Here is an 18,694-nt window from a genome sequence, read left to right on the forward strand (position 1 = left end):
GTTGGCCTTTGAAAGTTGTTTAAATCAAATTCAATATTCTTTACTGCTTTGCATCTTGTTAAAATGTTTTGTGATTTGATATTCGTCTTTTTATTTTCTCATTTCCTCCCATTTTACTTTTTGTGTGAAGAAAAGAAGAAATGCAGTGCCTTTGTATCATCTTGTAAATGTTACCAATATTGCATTAAAATACAGTCAGTAACATTAGGGCACTATTTTTAGATGTAATTCTACAATTATGTTATTAATTATTACTAAAATCTAAATGGAAGAGTATGAACATATTATACCTTCTGAAGAGGCATTCATTGCTCTGCAATCTTCATGTATTAAAAAGATTCTTAACCTTAGTAATGACAAGGTTCGGCCAATTCTCCCATCACTTGTACGGTTAATTTCAAAACCTGTAGAAAGTGTAGAATTTGAATGTCTCCAGAAAGAAATAATAAAAAAGATATCAAGATTAGATGCTGTGAATATGATTTCTGAACTGTTAAAGGTGAACTTTTTTTTTTTTTTTTTTTGGTCTACTTTTTAAGTTAGTTGAGTTCATCTTATTCTTTTTAAATACTGTTATTTAAGCTCTAAAATAATGGTATCAGATAACTCAAGCACAAAATCACTGAACTTTTTAGATAATTTGCTAGATATACCTGTTCAGTTTAATAAAAGCGACTTTATATTTTATGCAAGTAGCTAAAAAACATTCAACTTAAAAAATATGAGGAGAAAGATGTTTACTAGATGAAAAGAAATAAAAGCATAGAAAATGCAAAATTTGCAATTATACTCATTTTTAAAACTAATGACCATTTATCACTCAAATGCTGTAAACTTTGGTGTGAAGTGTAATGAAAAGAAATTCTTTGCATAAAGCTATAAAAACTTAATTTATGTATAATGGCTATTGACCACAACTTCTTATGGTTTGTAAAAAGGTTGATGTGTTGTATTCTTAATAACTAAATTATGGCAAGTGTTAGATTCTTCAGTAAATCTCTTTCTTGTTTTAAAGGTGGATTTTGTTATTGTACATGAAGATGCTTTAAAGGAGCAGCATTTACAGAAAAAACTGGGAAGCATTGAAATGTCTGAAGATTTGTTAGGCGAGGCAAAGGGATTGTTGTTAGAGTTTGAAGAAAGTGAAGGAATAAAGCGCATAAGACTAGTACTCAGTGAAATTCTTCGGATATCTGGGCAGGTAATGCTTATCATTTTACAGAATATTTTATATTTTGTGTCAAAACAAAAGAATTTGTCTTTATTTTGATAAAAACTTTCCTTTCCTTATTGAGTAACAATAATTTTATTGAATAGGTTCTGGAAAATCCTGTTGCATTCAAATTTATTGATTCGGAGTTATTTGAATGCATAACTTATTTGGAGGAGATATCTGATATAATTTGTGTATCATATGCTGGTAAATATATCATCCTCATTTTTCTCTTTGACGACAACAAAGATGATGATCATGATGATCATGATCATGATGATGATGATGATGATGATGATGATCATCATCATCATCATCATCATCATCATCATCATCATCATGATTTTTTTAGCCATAAAATATTAAATTAATGTTTCTAATTCTTACTGTTTAACTATAATTGTATTTATTGACTCCTTTTTAAAAATTGATTTTGGAAATTTGCATAGAACACTTACCTTTCTAGAACTTCCTTCACTCCTTATCATTCCTGAATTAGCTGAGGTATTACTACGTGTAAAATATGGTCCAGAGCTTCTTTGCATACTTGTTGTTAACAATCCACAGTCGTTTGATATCGGTACTTGATGGTTTTATTTATCATACTTGTTAGTTATTCACTTGTTGATAATGATAGTGCTATAATGGTGGTGATGTTGATAAGGTCAAAGAAAATTTTATTCTGTATATAGTTTGTTCAAGCATTTTGAGTCATGCCTCTTCATCTGAAGATCTGAATGTGCAAACACAAATTAGAATTAAAACTCTGAAAATGCTCTGCTCTATGAACTCTCAATACAGTAAAATTCTACGAGCTGAGTGTGTATCTACTAGGAAACTTACTGGATTGGCAATAGAGCTGTCAATTGATGGAAATGTAGGTACGTCTATCCAGCTTAAAGTTTAGAAACAGACTTTTTTTTCAATAAATTAGTAGTATGACTATGGCGAAAAAGAAAAATTTACACAAGACAAGCTGTCATTTTGAAGTGTGTTTTCCAATTTAAATTTATATAAAAGTTAAATGCTATTTTCATGAAAAAATTAAAGTTCTAAGTTTATTTAAGAGCTGTAAAAATTGTAAAATAAAGTTTTTCTATATCTTTCATTTTATGTTTACTATGAATACAGATAATTTCAAATGTTTATATTTATTTGAATATCAATTTAAAGTCACTTTTCTCAACTAGAAAACTCAAGTGACTTAGTGCCATTTTTCACTGGCCTACTCTTGGCAAGTGATCAGCAGACAAAAGATTGGTTAGCTGAATATATCAAAGTTGCTCAAAAGGTTTTTGAAGTTTTTTTTTTGTTTAGTTTTTCTGCTTTCTAGTTAGATTGAGAAAAAAAAAACTCTGAGTATAAAAGTAATTATCTTGGACTGTAAAACAAACCTTAACAATAAGGAAATGTTTTCGCTAAAGTTTTTAAAAGTCAACTATAAGAATGAATAAGACTCGACTAAGGCTTGTTTTAGTTTTGCATAATCAATTGTTAAATGTGTGTTTTTCACTCTTACAACTTCTTTACCAACACTCTTTTCTTTTCTTTTTTTTTTTTTTTTTCTTTTTTACAACTGCTACTGGTGGTTGTGAGCTGGTGAGTTGAGTGAAAAGTTGTAGATATTTTTTTTAATTGCAAGATCTAAATGATTGGTGATTGTTAAATGCTGAACAATACTTAGTTGTTTTTGTGTTGTTTTTTTTTAATATTTTAATCACTTTAATTTTTTGCTTTAATGAAAATCATAACTGTATAAACATGAATGTTAAATGAAGCTTATTTTATCACATGGTTATATTTTTATTGTTATTATTATTATTATTATTTTCAAAAAGGAACATAAAGAAAATGGTTTAACTATGTTTAAACATCAATTAATCAAAGAAATGGAGGGTGTCATAAATGTACTGATGCACAAAGGTAAAGGTTTTAAAATGTACTTATTAATATATTCTGTGTAGTTTGTAAGTTTTTGATATTTTGAATGTTTTTTACTTTAGAATGTGATGATTGCAAACTCAATCTTAAGATACTCCATGGAATTGCAATCATGCGACTTTATTGTGCACTTAAAACTGTAACAGGATTCAAGTTTTCATCAGAAGAATCAGAAGTACTGCTTGAGCTTATCACATGTAAGCCATCAATAACAGCAGTTGGAGTGCGCTTTGTTGTGGTTAGTTTGTGCACATTGGTGGCATGTGCATTTCTTATAAGGTCACTTGATTAACTTATCAATAAACTCTTTTTATCAAAAGTTTCTTTTTTTTTTTTTTTGTTTGAAATAGATTTAGTTAACCATTTTGTTTATATACAATCTTTTAGCACTCAAGAGCGTGAAGATAAAGTTGTTACTTGGTTAAGTAGTCTCCCTGGGCAATCAGCAGTATTTGATGAAAAGGTAGGCTCTTCTTATGGAGAAACCCTATTGCTTATGGCTATTCACTTTCATAATAACACTCTTGAACCTATTATGGATCTGATTTGTGACACTTTGGGTATCAAACTTCGTCCTAGCTCACTAACAAAGATCAAGATACTTTTCACTCAGCAGGTGTTTTCAGAAAGGGTAAGAGATTTTTTGGTTTTATTCTTTAACATTTTTACTTGTAATTTCTGTTATACATTTCTAGTTGCCATTGGATTGACTTGATCAGCACTCAAAAAATGTGTAGTTTAAAAAGTGTAAGAGAATCGCTTAAAAGTTTAAAAAAACTCTTTAAATAGTAAGTTTCATTTAAAATTGTAAGAAAGCTAAAGGAAAAATTTTTAACAAAGTAATTTTGAAAATACAATGTGTAGTGAGATAACAAAAGTTTAAAATGTTCATATGGTGTGTGATCATCAACAACTGCACAGAGCATTGATTTTTATCTGACGAACATTTTAATGATAAGTGTTTAAATTCACAGTTGTCAATATAAAAAAAACGTTGTTGTTGTTATTTTTTTAAAAATATTTTTATTAGGTTGTAGCAGAGCACGCTTTAACTGTTGCTATTACAAAAAACTTGAGTGCTAAGATTAAAGGTTTTCTTCCAGTTCATTGTGTTCTTCAACTAATGAAGTCTAAAGTATTTACAAAACATTCAATCGCAGTCAAGGTAACCAGTTGAAGATAAATTTACTGTTAAATTACTTTTAAGTATTATTGTTTTAATAATTTTTTAATTGGGCTAAATCAAACAAGCCAGGAAGTAATATTTGTAGTTAAAATGAGGCTAATTTGTATTTTTCCATATTTAGACATTTTATAATAAATATAACGTATATAAGTGTTTATCAATTGCACAAGAAGTGTGGATAACCAATATGTAAAATTATTTATGATTTTAACTCAACATTAAAAATTGGACTTATACAGAACTTTTTTTGTAGAACATCTGTTTTCACAAAATTTAACAAAGTACAATCTGGTATAAATGCTTATTATGGTCTTCTATCATTTCATTGCACCAAGGGAAAATCAGTTTCATTTTATTTGACATTAGTGATTTTAAAAAACACCTGTTTATATATTAAGTTTGTGAAGGACCGTCAATTTATAAGACTTTATGCTTCAATTTTTTAAAATATACCTTTGAATTTTTTAAAATATAAGGAGGGTCAAAGACAATTTTTTTTAGGCTTTGAATTTTTTAAAATATACCTTTGTAGTTTTTGCTTTAAGCTGGTTCATATTTTATTTTTTGTACTTCTTTTTTTTTTTTCTTTTTTTTTTTTTTTTTTTTTTGCATGTGTATGACTAGTTGTTTGTCTTTAAGATCAGATGGTTATTTTTACAACTTATTATTTATTGGTTATGTTGCTTATTCTTTAAGTTTGCAATTTTTATTCTATAAGTTGGCAGTTTTTATTTTTTAAGTTGGCAGTTTTTATTCTTTGGTTATTTGTTTTTAGGATTGGTTGTTTGATCAGCTTTGCTGTTGCACAACACCTGTGCACCCTCTCATGCTGCCTCTTATTGAAACTTTTGTTCATTCAATCATCAACACTGTGAATGTTAGTAAATCTTCGAAACGCCAAATGAACTCTCTAGAAGAGTTTGATGAAGAAAAAATTATAGAAGTATTTTCTGGATCCCGCAAATGTATTGATGTTACAACAACACAAATTCTACTGATGCATTATTGTCTGATATACCAGGATTCACTTCTAATAAATATGAAAACCTTGGGTAAAAAAAATTGAACTTTTTCCAAATAAGTACATTTATATGTGTGTGTGCGTGCATGCGTGCGTGCGTGCGTGCGTGCGTGCGTGCGTGCGTGCGTGCGTGCGTGCGTGCGTGCGTGCGTGTGTGTGTGTGTGTGTGTGTGTGTGTGTGTGTGTGTGTGTGTAATTTCAGCAACTTCTTTTCAAGGGCATCAGGCTGTTGAATTTATTTTAAAAATCCATTAAAGTTATTATTATTTTGCTAAAAGTTTTTTTCATTAAATCTAATGTAAGCTCATGATAAAGATTTCTCTTTTTCAGTTTTACAAAAATGTATTTAAAGCATAATTTTATAATGACATTATTTCATCCATATTTCACTGACAGCCTTTTAGTTCTCATAGTTTTTTAAAGTCAATAAATGAAACAAAAAAAAAATTTAAGAAATGCAATGTTAATAAAACAGCAGAAATGCAAAGTTAATAAAACAGCAGGAGAAAAGTAGGAGCAAAAGGTAATGAGATAAAAAAAAAATTCCTTATGCCTTATCTCTAAAAAGTTCTTTATTCACAATTGAAAATATATGTATCAAAGTGTTTGTTAAATTAGTTCCTAATATAGCCCTGTTTTTTTTTCTTTATGGATCTGACAATTAACTTTTGCTTGGTTAATGTGGCAGACATTTCCTGGTTATGATTCATTGAATTGATGGTTTGCCTTTTTTTTAAATTTATTATGCCACACTTGATTGGATAGCTCAATTTTGTCTTTGAACTTTGTGCTGTGTTAAATGATTTGAGGTGGTTTGCATAATGCAACTTGAAAGGTAGCTCACATATGTCTATGTATACTCTATCTGTATAGCTGGAAAGGCCAAAAGAAAAAATGGCTTTACAGTAGAGTGTTTTCTATGAGGCAAAGTTGGTTAAGAGAGTATTGCTGGACGTGAATTGCAAGATTTCTTAGATGGGTTTGTGATTTTCTTAATGATTTTGTGGTTGTGTGAGTTTACTACTTATTTAGCTTATGTTTTGCTGGAAAATGCTTGTCTAAATGATTGATTTGTTGCTAAATGAACCAAATAAAAGTTCTGCTTCTGGTTATTCCTGACATATTATCATTGTTGTTGTTACTATGATTTCACCAATTTTTATCTTTGTCACTGTTACTAAACAGCTTTAAGTTTAGTTTTATCATAATCATCATAGTAAAGTTGTATCATTGAATACTTGATCATATGATGGTAATCTTGATTCTAAAAGTATTGAAGCTCTAACCAAAAAAAAATATTTGTTTAATGCTGCATCATTAAACAAAGATTAACTAGGCAAACATGCAGGTTGTTTGCTTGCCTGGTTTGTTGTAGGGTTGTGAAGTGGAATTGTTTAACCTCAAAGATGTATAGGTGTGTATACATACATGCATACATACTTTTTAACAAATAATCCCATTTTGGTTTTGAAATCTTTTTTTTTAATTCTGCTTCTAATTTGGCTTCTTTTTTAGTTAAAATACAACTAATGTTAAAACTTAAAGATTTATCAAAAAGCTTAAGTTTTAGCCATAATGCCAGTAGCAACTCATTAGTATTTTTTTCCCAATTACATTTTATGCAATCTATTTCCTCTACTACTCAAAAAGTGTACTATTTATACATATAATCATCTAGTTTATAGATGATTATATGTATAAGTTCATCTGATTATAGATTTTTTTGTTCTATTTTCTCATATTTACTTCCAAGCCCAGTTTTGCTCTCACTGCTTCTTGATTATATGACTAAATATGCTTATTTTATAGTTAACATGTTATAGTTAGCAGCTATAATTTCTTAAGAATTCACTGTCAAATTTTCTAAATGCAGAATGAAGTGGAAAAAAATTAATGCATAAAAAACTTATAATCCATATTAAGTGAAATGAAATGGAATATTATGCAACCTGAATGCTTAGAAAACTTCTGTCAAGAATAGTTTGCTGATAAATAAGTTGCATTCGTTTCATTTTGCATTTTAACAAATTCACACTAGATTTTGAGAACTGAATCAAATTCACATTTGCTCTACAAATAAATAAAAGACCTGAATTTAAAAGAGAAATATATTTTAAATAGTTTCAGTTTAAAAGTTCCTATTATTTATATTTGGTACTGTAACTATTGTTTATGATTATTCCTTCTACTATCTTCAGTAAAGATATTATAAGGGTGTGAGATGCCTTTAGTCACATGACATTTTAGGAAATTCCTAAAGTAAATGTTCTTTTAATCATGTAACATTTTAAGGAAATTCTAAAGCAAATGTTTTTTCAGTTAGTAACTCAAGATCATTGAAAATGTACTCTTCTGGTTTATATGCTACAATCCCAATGAAGCAATTATTACTAAAAGCATGCTCTGCTTCTTATAGCAGTTTGTATGCCTCATTGCTGGGCTTGATGACCACTCATTATCCACATCTAAATCTTGCAGAAGATATGCTTGAAGCAGAAGAAATTGCAGAGTTACAAATCATAAATCCAGGATTGTTGGATAGGATGAAGGTATCTTCAGAAGACATTAGAAAAGGTTTCTTATTATTATTTCTTGACTTGGAGTTTTTTCTTCCTTCCTTTTTTTCTTCTATTTTTCAACCTTGATTTTTGTTTTGGCTTACAATGGAACTGATTTTTACACTTGTTTTTAAGCTTTTATATCCCTCAATGATTGTCCACAGAATGTACTGCGTTTACTTTCTCATCTTGAAACGCTTCATCCTGATGATCTAATACCCTATTTGGATGATATTGTTGAAGCATTACCAATGATATTGAATGTTGAGACACCAAGGAAAGTTCAGTTGGTATTGGCTGCTGTGTGGAAAAAGCTAAATATAGTAGCTCCAAGAATGTAAATGTTATATCAGATATTTAAATATTTAATTTAAATGTTTAAGTATAAATGGCATAATAATTTTGCATTTTTATTCCATTTTTTATGAGTTAAGTATAAAAATGTTTAAAATAAAAATTAAATTGTTTTATTTAGTTTATGGCTAAAAACAGTAAATGTGTTGCATAAAAAACCAGACCATATCAAATATGAGTGGCAGAAGGTAGTGCCATTCACTGATGAAGAAATTAAAAAAGACCCTTTAATTGTACTAAGATGTGATGAAAGGGTTTATCGTGTACCACCTGTGTTTGACCTTCTCTTGAAAACATTAAATGGTTATCTAGCAGCCTCGAGATCTCTCCTAAATTACCATATTTTGTCAAATCCCCTGACAACAGGTAGATTTTATTATGTAATAATTTTGAGTGTTATTTTAAAGTGAATGCAGATTATTTCTATTCTTTATTTCTAACTATAAATCTGTATTATTATTTCTCTTTATCAATTTTGATAGCTATGCCAATGACAATTGCAGCTGATGTTGAAAGAGAAGAGCTTAAGTCAGCTTTGATAACTGCACAAGAAAGTGCAGCATTACAAATCTTGCTTGAAGTATGTCTCCCTTATGACTTTGAAGAAACGGTAAATTTATTAATGAATCTTTATGCTTCAATTAAGTTTGCTATTTTGCTTGTACAACGTTTCTTGACATCATTTGTTAGAAAATTGTAACAGGATGAATAATGCTTGCATAATAGATGTTTCTGATTATGCCCTCTTGCACTTGAGTTTTATTGGGGTGCATATTCAACGTTTCATGAGTGTAAATAATTTTTAAATACTTAGACAAAGTTGCTTTTGGTTGTCTTTCAGTTTAATGTTGTACAGAGTGTGACATATACATTTACCCAAAACTTAAATATAAATTTTTAACAAATAATTACAGATGCATTAAAATTTTAGAAAAAAAATTTTCAATATATATAGAAAAGCCATCAGAAGGTACAATCAACTTTACACAATCTAGTTCCAGGAAGAAACCGTTCAGTTTGTACCAAGAGAGCCATCTAGATTGTTAGGAAGGGAGCCCAAACAAAACCGATAAAAATTATGAGGAATATGGCAAATGAACTTGACATTTCTAATACAGCAAAATGAGACCATTTTGAATTGTAAAATGTTTTTAGTTAATATATAAATATACATGTTAACATTCTTTTAATGTTGGAAGTATATTTCATAATAAGTTAATAATGGGTAAACATGTGACACTATGTAAAGCAAGACATAGCTCAGTTTTTTGAGAAATGGTGCCAGAGTAGATATGCTTTTACTAAATAATTGAATATTTTATTTACTGTTGGTGACTTCTAGCAATAAAAGCTGGAGTCTTTTCTTATGCCTCCATTGCACTCTCCTAGACCTCAATTGCACTTACTAATATTTATTTTTACTGTGAAAGAAATGTTTTGTTATGTTGTTTAACATTAACTTGCATTGTCTTTTGTTTAAAATGTTTTACTTTTTATTTACATTTTTACTTTTTCTTAGTCTCAATAAAAAATAAATGTGCTTTTAAATGACTCTTGTTGGTCAAACTCAAAGTATAAAGCATTATTTAACATTTTATTGTTTTCAGACTTCAACATATGGTGTACAGAGCACTCTGCGAGAAATCAGATGTCGTGTTTGTCGCTTTATTCACCAAAGTTTTATTTCTGAACCTCATATGGCAAAGCTCATCCATTTTCAAGGTAAATTATGTATATTAAGGTGTCCCATTTTTGGGATAAAATTTTTTTATTGCTTTTGCATTTCATTTAGTGAGAATGGGTGAAAACATCTGTGTTACGTTTTAACTAGAGATGGGAATCAAACCCTTTTTTTAAAGTTCAGGTTCGGTTCGGTTATATCTAATGTTCGAGCTCGGTTCGGTTCAGTCTTAAGCACAGCTCGGGTTCGGTTCGGTATCAACACAACTGTTTTTTTATTAGTTACACAGCTTTACATTTACAATGATAAAACAAAAATAAGTTAAAGTTATGTTAAGTAGTTAAATCATTGCAAATAATTTGAAATAATTTTCAATGCTTTTACACTGCAAGTTCAAAAGTTCAAAAAACAATGCAGTTGCTAATAGCTGCAGTTAAAGTGCACAAAACATTAAAGCAGTAACTTTCTGAACACAGATAATGGTAGCTCAAGTAGCCTACTGTCAAAATTTTAGCTTAGTTTTTAAAGAAATAATAACTTATGCTTTAAATAACTTTGATATAAACAAATTATTTAGACAGAAATTTAAAAAAATAAAATATATTTTAAAAGTAATTATTACTTACTAAAATTACTAACTCATTTTCTCCCAACACTTAAAATGAGAGATAGAGCAAAATAATTCTAAACTCGCGGTATGTTACACATTAGGTTATGTATTGTTATGTATTATGTTATGTATTGTAGTAATGTGCGAATTGCAAAATTTTCACTTTTTCAAACGAATTTGGCTTAGTTAAGGTAAGGACAGTTGGTTTAATTTGGTTCGTTCCCAACAGTTTTAAAGTTTGGGTTCAGTTCGGTTTGGTAACAACTAAAGTTCGGGTTCGGTTCGGTTCTGTTGTAAATAAGGTTCTAGTTCGGTTCGTTTGGTTCGGGTTCAGTTCGTTTCCCATCTCTAGTTTTAACCCATAAAAATTATTTTTGACAGGTCCCCAGCACTTTAAGGTTTAAAAAAGTGCATTTTCAGACCAAAAAAGATTTTTGAGGATCTGGGGATCTCTCTATTTTAAATATATTCATAGAAAATTTTTTTTCTAAACTCATGGATCTGAATATATAAATTTTTGTTGAAAGCAATCATATATTTTGTATTTTGATTACTTTTTATGAGTCTCACACACACACACTAACACACACACACACACACACACACACACACACACACACACACACACACACACACACACACACACACACACACACACACACAAGAATCTAGTTTTTTTGCAAAACATTGACAAATTTACAGATTTTTAACCAAGGTTATGCTGTGAATAAAATAAAAAATATCTTTTAGTTTTAAAAGGTATTGAGCTACCAATGAACAATTAAATCTTGATTGATTTGCATTAAAGTATATAATGTATTTGCATTAAAGTATATAATGTAGAATTACATCAAGTTTTTACTATATAATAGTAAAAACTTGATGTAATAGTTTAAACTGTGATGTTAAGAAGCTTCTACATTATATACTTTAATGCAATATACTTTGTTATCCAGTTTTTATTATAAATAACAAAGCTTGTTATCCAGTTTTTATTATAAAAAGTTTCCCAGTTTGCTTTCTTGTATCACAATGCACTCACTACAACATTCTCTTCTCAGCCGGTGTGCCTTTTCCTCCTTTTTTGTTTCTTTTTTCTCCACCATCAGAAAAAGATCTTGCCTAAGGTTTTTGTCATGGCTTACAGAAGCAAAGTCATTTAATAACTTGAGGTTCTTTTCAGCAGCATCATCACAACAGAGAGATTGCAAACAAACTCTTTATAGGGGCTTGTAAGATTCTACATATCAGACAGAAGTTATTGCAACCCTTATTTTCTGCTTGTCATGTTGAAGATCAATTTGGATCCTGAATTGATCAAAGATCCCAAGCTAGGTCTTTGTTCTTTATCTAAATTTAATTTGGATATTTTCAATTTATTCACTGGGAACCAAATTACACTCATTAGGATTGAGTAGACCATCATTTGTCTCTTTTGCTCTGCTGAAGCTTTAGAAGGCTTAATGGAATAAGGTAAGTATGGGTATTAAGGCCCACCTTTGTCGAATGCGCGGTAAAGAAATGCTGATTTTTTTTTGCTGCCAGTGATAAAACCAGATAACTCTAATATTTTAATGTCAAAAAAAAGTTTCACAATTTATTTTTTCCCTAACTTTGGATTAGTGGGCCTTATTACCCGCCGGGCCTTAATACCCATACTTACCTTATTAGATGAACTTATATATCAAAGACGATTAGTCATTCTCCTTAAGCACTTCTCAGAAATTTCATTAGCACTTGCTTCATAGTTTTTTATCTCCCAGATGGCTTCAAGGTTCAGCCTCAGTGAAATTATAGCAATTAAAGACCTTAAAAACAAAATTGCATAAAACAATGCAATAAACTTAGACATAAACTCAATCCTTCTTTAGAGAAATTTTTTTTTCTAGATTCGATTGGCTGTTTAGTATTTGGATTACTAAGTAATTGTTTGCTTGGGAAATCAATATTGCATGAAAAGCAGCTCCTGGGTGCCTGATTTCAACCTCCTTCTGAACTGGTGAAAGGATTAAGCAGAACAGTTCAGCTAGCTCAGTATAACCTCCTCTTGGCAAAATTTCCTCTTCAAGAGAAGTAGAACAGACCTTTAGGGATTCTAGATTGTCTAAATTTTACTCTTTCCATAATCATATTTGAAAAGTTGAGAGATGCCGATTTCTACATAAAACCAAAGCTTTTTGAATAGAAGATGATCTTTTCTACATATTGTTCTATGAATCTTAGAAGCATTTTTGACATGTCATTCATAGACGTGATGTTTGCAAAAAAGTGTCCTTGAAAATGTTCGTTTAATCTGACACAAACTCGTTTCTTTGTGGTAGTATGTGAAATTGTAGTATTAAACATCGTATTAACAATTTTTTCTTTTAGTGTATATGATTTCAGAAAGTCAGTCATTAAGTTCAGTCTGGTATTCTTCTGTTGAACTGATAAAAGAGGGTGTTCCTAGCAGAGTATTTTTGCCTACACAATACTTACTGCTATTTCTATCCCTTGTTAATTCTCTTCATTTGGTGAATTCTTGAACAATTTACCATCAAAGTGAAGTATCATAGGGGGGATCCTTTCATATCTTTTATTGATGCTCAAGCTTTTATTGTTGCTTTTTGTGTCATCTTTTTTCCCAGTTTTTTGTTATCAAAAATTAGTTTGTGATTCCGGTGTTTTTACAAGCCATGTATTTTTCCAACAAGTTGGGATTTTTTTGGTTTAAAAAGAAAAAAATATTGAAGAACGTTTTCATTTGTTGACAACTGTTTCATTTTTGAGGTTTCCCGAGTTAAATGTGTTTCTGTAATCAAGTTTTAGCCATTATTAACTAAATAACGTCTTCACTTGTGTCTTTTTACAAATGATCACTCTCCCTTTACTGTATTATGTGCTTTGTCCTTTCACAAATAAGCAGGGTTCATTCACAATATTGTTTGTGGTGTCCTAACACCAATTAATTGTTTCTTTCAACCTTTTAAACTGTATTATAGCTATTTATATTTTAACCATTTTCTAAAATAAAACCATAACATACCTGTACGGCTTTTACCTAAAAAGTTATGCTTAACTTTATTCTTTACCTCTATACCTTTTTTCTTTATGTTTATGTACATTTTATAATTTCTGATTTGTGTATATGTGTATGTATGTGAATACATTATAATAACTATTTGACCTATATTTTAACTCTTTTAAAAGTCTGTTTTATAAGTGTTACTTATAAATTTTTGTAAAGTTATACTTTTACTATGGGACTAGTTTATTTCTTACGTTTTTCTCTTGTCTTTTCATTATATTATTTAGGTCATTGCGTTTTATTTGTGAATTACTATTTGCAATGATCTGTGTTTTTTGTAACATCCTTAACACGAAATATATTGATTGAAATCTGTAAATTCGTCAAATGTTTTGCAAAAAACGAAATTCTTTTATAAAAAAGAATTAAAATACAAAATGTATGAGTTTGGAAAAAAGTTTCCCATGATTTTTTTTAAACCTAAAATTAGGAATCAGTGAAAATGATTTTTGATTTTGACACACGCACGCGCACACACACACACACACACACACACACACACACACACACACACACACACACACACTAAAAAGAAAAGGTAGTTTTTGTGTACGGAAATTTTTATAAAAAAGGTTTTCGATTTAATTTTTACACCACGCCGCTCACATTCTAAAATGTTTTTTTTTTCTTCTTAGGTTATCCTCCTTGTTTGCTCGATGTATTGTGCACTGGGGTACCCTCAATGCATATTTGTATAGAATTTATACCAGAGTTACTTAATCAACCTCATTTAGAAAAGCAGGTATCACAACATTACAAGTTTAAAAGCATATAAATATAAAAAGTTCTTTTTTTTAAATATATATTTTAAAATGTTTTAATATCCGCCAGTGTTTACCTTTAAGATTTTTAAGTTTATTTTATCCGCAGCTTTTTGCCGTTCAATTGATATCTCATCTTGCCGTGCATTATCCCATTCCAAAATCGTATTCAATGTGTAAGTACACTTTGCAAAGAGCATCTGACTTACTTGTTGCGCTTCCAGTTTCAAAACGCAACCAATTTTTTGTGCCGGCACTCAGCTGCTTTGCGAGAATTTGTAAAGCTTTCCCGCCCCTACGTAACAATGTTGTCGAGTTGCTGTTAAGTATTGGTAAAATAGCAGCTTCTCAACTTAGTAAACTGCCGTTGACAGGTTAGTTTTTCATGTGGTGGTTTTATGTTATTTTTAATTTTTGCTGAATGATTATAGAGGTTCGGAGTTTTTTGTTTTAAAAACATTTAGTCGTGTGTTCGAAGGAGAACGTGAGTAATTTTGAAGAAAACAATATTGATCAAGACTTTGAAATGGACATCGAATGTGAACCGAAAGGAGTGAACAATGCTGTGAACACGAACATGAGTATCGGCGTTAACAATAAGTTTTCCAGCAACTGTCGTCAATTTTTTATGAAACCTTGTTCCAGTCAAGAGCTTGCGGACGAAACGGAAAGAGTTTTTGAGAACATTATGAAAGCAAATTTGGAAGAAAAACTCGCCTTGTATGATACGTGATCTTTATCTTGAAAGAGCTTACAATGCTTAACTACGAAAAGATAAGACTACGTTTGTAACGATTTGCTTCCTAAGCAATAGGTATTATTGTACAGAAGATGGGTCGAAATAGCGATCATTTTTATAAAATTATTTATACAGCTGTAAAAAAACTTAAGCAATCTCATCCTTAAACATGTGATCAATGTTTAATAACCATCGGTTTTTCCCTCCCTCCTTGGATCTGACATTGCGTAAATTTGACCTGGTCTTTCAACATATATTGCTTGGGTAGATGTTTTCATCGGTAGTATAGTTTCAAAGGAGTGTCCTTTCGCTTTTAGTCTTTTTATGACCTCTTCGCCTATATTGTTCCCTTCCTCTATATTAATTATATTTGGCCAAAGTTGATGATACAGCCGTGGTAATGCAACTGAATGCGCTAGGTCCTGACCAAACCACAACTTATTTATGATAGCCTAAAATAGGAGTCATTAAATCCAATTAAGTTAGGTTTCAAATTTTTTAAAAAAAAAAAAGAAAAAAAAAAGCATATTTACTTTTCGAAAAATTCAGATTAAAGCGCCTTGTTAACGTGTGCAAAATTAGTTTTTACCCCACTAATCATTTGGCTTTTTCTATTACTTTAACCGCGCGTAATGGCTAATAAAAGCTTAGATCTGATCTTAACATTAAATGAACCAACCCTGAAAACGTGTTACTCTTTAGTAAACTTACCTGAGCCACAGATGCTATTATTCTACCGCCCCCAGTACCACCAATTACGAACTTGACTTCGCCGTTTTTGTCTGTCATTATTATAGGTGACATGGAAGAGAGGGGCGTTTTGCCACTATGCACTTTATTATATGGAGACGGTGCTAAAGGTGCCAAACCTTCTTGTACTGCACTGCTTGTACTGAAGTCACTCATTTCGTTGTTATAGATAATTCCAGTTTCAGTAGACCGATACATGCATCCAAACCTTAAAATTACAATAAAAATATTGCGTAAATAAACAAGAAGTATTGTGATTTATTCCAACAAAATACCAACGTTTCGTCAATTTGATTTTTACTACTGCGGAATTTCTAATCGTTGCTTTTTAACCAACTTTACACACCATTCGTTGATAGTGGTAGTGACTGAAACTGCGTCTCCATTTTCAGCAAGAATACTTGCATGAGATGTCCCTTTATCGGTTGGTATTGTATATTCTGATCCATAATACTGAAATTCTCGTGTTTTAACATCATCAATCTTTAGACGCAGAGAGTCTCCGAAGTTTTCATCCAGAGCATTTTCAATCTCCTTAAAAAACGTTCGTTTGTAATTGGTAAAGTTTGTCATGTAATTCGTACTAGTATAAGCGAAAACATGTTGACACAAATATGTCCCTCGTATCCATTAGAAATAATAGTTACCTTGTTAACCGAGTTTTTGTCAATAAATGCTGGATCACCATACTTGCTTTTTTGCGCAAAAGTAAACTTAAGTGCTTCAATTATCCGATGATAAGTTTTGGCTGTTTTTTCAGGGTCAGTTGGATCCAAATCAAGTGGAGAAAGGAAATAACCTTGTAAAAACAGGTGAAAAATAGATTAAAAATTCCCAATATAACTACTTCCATTAACATAGTATGAAATTAATAGTTAACTCATTTAGGAAGAAAAAAATTTACCTCTTAATATATTTAAAAGCTGAATAACTGAGACACCGCCACTTGGCAAACTTATGGTAGCGAGCTCCAAATCATTAACATAAGTTGCTATAACGCTCCTCGTTATCACCTTATATTCTGCTAAGTCATCCAACGTCACAACCCCGCCGGCTATGGATATGTCTTTTACAACTTTTTCTGCTAATTTTCCATTATAAAACGATTCAGGGTCGTCTCTAATAATTTTTAAGGTTTCTGTCAACTTTGGATCTTTTAGCACTGTTCCAGCTTGTATCGGTTGATATCCAGATGTAAGCAATAAATTTCTATTAGAGAAATGGAATATTTGTTTTTAAAAGAAAATAAAGTCAAAAACGCTACCAGATTATCAACATTTTTATGATTACAATGGTAGCTCTTAGATCATTCAAGTTATTATCATATATGGAACCTATTACTTTGAAAAGGAAAAAAACTGCTTAATACCTTAATCCAGCATCAGTTTTAATAAAGTCTTTACTTAATGTGACAACTTTGTTTAAAATTGGATGGACTACAAAACCATCAGAGGTTAACTGTATAGCTGTATCAACAAGTTTTCCCCAAGGAATTCGCCCATACTTTTTCCAAGCATGATATAAGCCTTTAATTTGACCAGGAACTCCAACCGCTTGTCCACCTGCCAAACAAGTTTAAAAATACTATTTTACTTGTAATAATATTTATATATTATAAATAAAGTGTTATTTTCAGAATCTAAATCTCTTTGTAGAAGCCTATTATATATTTATGTAGAAGCTTGCATAGTTGCATCATTACCGTATCTGGATTTATTTGTATTAATCTCAAACATATCAACGGTAGATTTTCCGGGGGCTCTCTCCCTAAAATCAATAGCTTCGAATGTCTTTTTCTCTTTTATATAAATGAGCATAAATCCTCCACCACCAATACCAGTTGCATACATGTTAATAACGCCTAAACAAAGGGTGGTAGCAATTGCACTATCGACTGCAGAGCCATTTTGACGGAGAATATTGACGCCAACTTTAGAACAAGCCCCTGCATCACAGGAAACCGCTGCTTTAGCATAAAGTTCGGCTGCATGCGTATCATGAACTTTCCCATGAATATGGCTTTTTTTTGTAAATAAAGTTAATGTTATACCGGCTGCAGCTGCAATACCAAGGAAGATTGCAAACGTGGTTAGAGACATTATAATTAGCTGCTTTGCGCTGCAGTTGTTTCTAATAAAAATTAAAAAAAAAAATAATCCTTCGATTAATTTTTGATTATAGTTCTTAGAGACCAATAGTTCTTTAAGTTTTGTTCTTACCCCTTTTTGTTTGAGTTTGTTTCCATGTCACCCGGTGTCTCGTCGAAACAACCGGTTGCATTTACGTCTGATGAACTCGGGATTATGTTTAAGCTTTCTGTTGTCGATGATGTTCCATTACTGCTATCTGAAGTTTTTATTGAAACATCGGCTCTTTTATTTCCTTGAGTATCATTTATAAAATTTGAATGTTTCGGAGATTTGCTTTCGGTTTCAGCGGTTATACTTTGATTCCTAACCATTTTTTAAGAAATAGAATGGTTTTATTTGATATAAGTCTTAACATAAGCGCTTACTTGCATCCGATAACATCAATTTAATTCCTTAAACAACTGATTTTTTTTAATAGAAAGTATTCTCGTAGTTGGAGTTTACAACAAACTTTTTCTGCGCTCTTCTTGGCTAGTTGTGAGGTTTTTCGAACATCGCCGTTAGCTTCTTAATACCAATCAAGAAAGCAAAGAAGAAGCGTTTGACTGACGCCACAACTTGGAGTATGTTACCTTTGAAAGCTCGAATTTAGCAATATTGTGCGAAAGTGAGCGCCAAAGTAAAAAAAAAACAGTTTTTGAATAAAAAAGTAAATCAAGCGTT

At 30.7% G+C, this 18,694-nt stretch overlaps 2 protein-coding genes across 2 annotated transcripts; one reads left to right on the forward strand and one right to left on the reverse strand.

Annotated features, from left to right (window-relative positions):
• Window positions 1-190: 190 nt before the first annotated feature.
• On the forward strand, window positions 191-15,299 carry LOC145193630 (integrator complex subunit 2-like). Its single transcript, XM_090069154.1, has 19 exons — window positions 191-499; window positions 1,016-1,201; window positions 1,318-1,420; window positions 1,680-1,793; window positions 1,906-2,094; window positions 2,404-2,504; window positions 3,052-3,136; window positions 3,217-3,433; window positions 3,542-3,785; window positions 4,185-4,319; window positions 5,116-5,392; window positions 7,681-7,935; window positions 8,055-8,256; window positions 8,395-8,639; window positions 8,756-8,883; window positions 9,881-9,995; window positions 14,267-14,373; window positions 14,502-14,766; window positions 14,857-15,299. The coding sequence occupies exons 1-19, from the start codon at window positions 266-268 to the stop codon at window positions 15,123-15,125; spliced, it is 3,471 nt and encodes a 1,156-aa protein (XP_089925280.1). The 5' UTR covers window positions 191-265; the 3' UTR covers window positions 15,126-15,299.
• On the reverse strand, window positions 15,178-18,639 carry LOC145193631 (glutathione hydrolase 1 proenzyme-like). The gene is made up of 8 exons (XM_080071091.2): window positions 18,101-18,639; window positions 17,584-18,011; window positions 17,251-17,443; window positions 16,786-17,090; window positions 16,529-16,680; window positions 16,228-16,415; window positions 15,843-16,089; window positions 15,178-15,583 (listed from the first exon to the last, which is right to left on the reverse strand). Exons 1-8 carry the CDS (start codon window positions 18,340-18,342, stop codon window positions 15,314-15,316), a joined length of 2,025 nt encoding a protein of 674 aa, XP_079927217.2. The 5' UTR covers window positions 18,343-18,639; the 3' UTR covers window positions 15,178-15,313.
• Between the last annotated feature and the right edge of the window lie 55 nt (window positions 18,640-18,694).

The sequence above is a fragment of the Hydra viridissima genome, unplaced genomic scaffold, assembly GCF_058129835.1.
Source record: "Hydra viridissima isolate aposymbiotic clone 2 unplaced genomic scaffold, HvirCarnegie_v1 scaffold_12, whole genome shotgun sequence".
Lineage (NCBI taxonomy): Eukaryota > Metazoa > Cnidaria > Hydrozoa > Anthoathecata > Hydridae > Hydra > Hydra viridissima.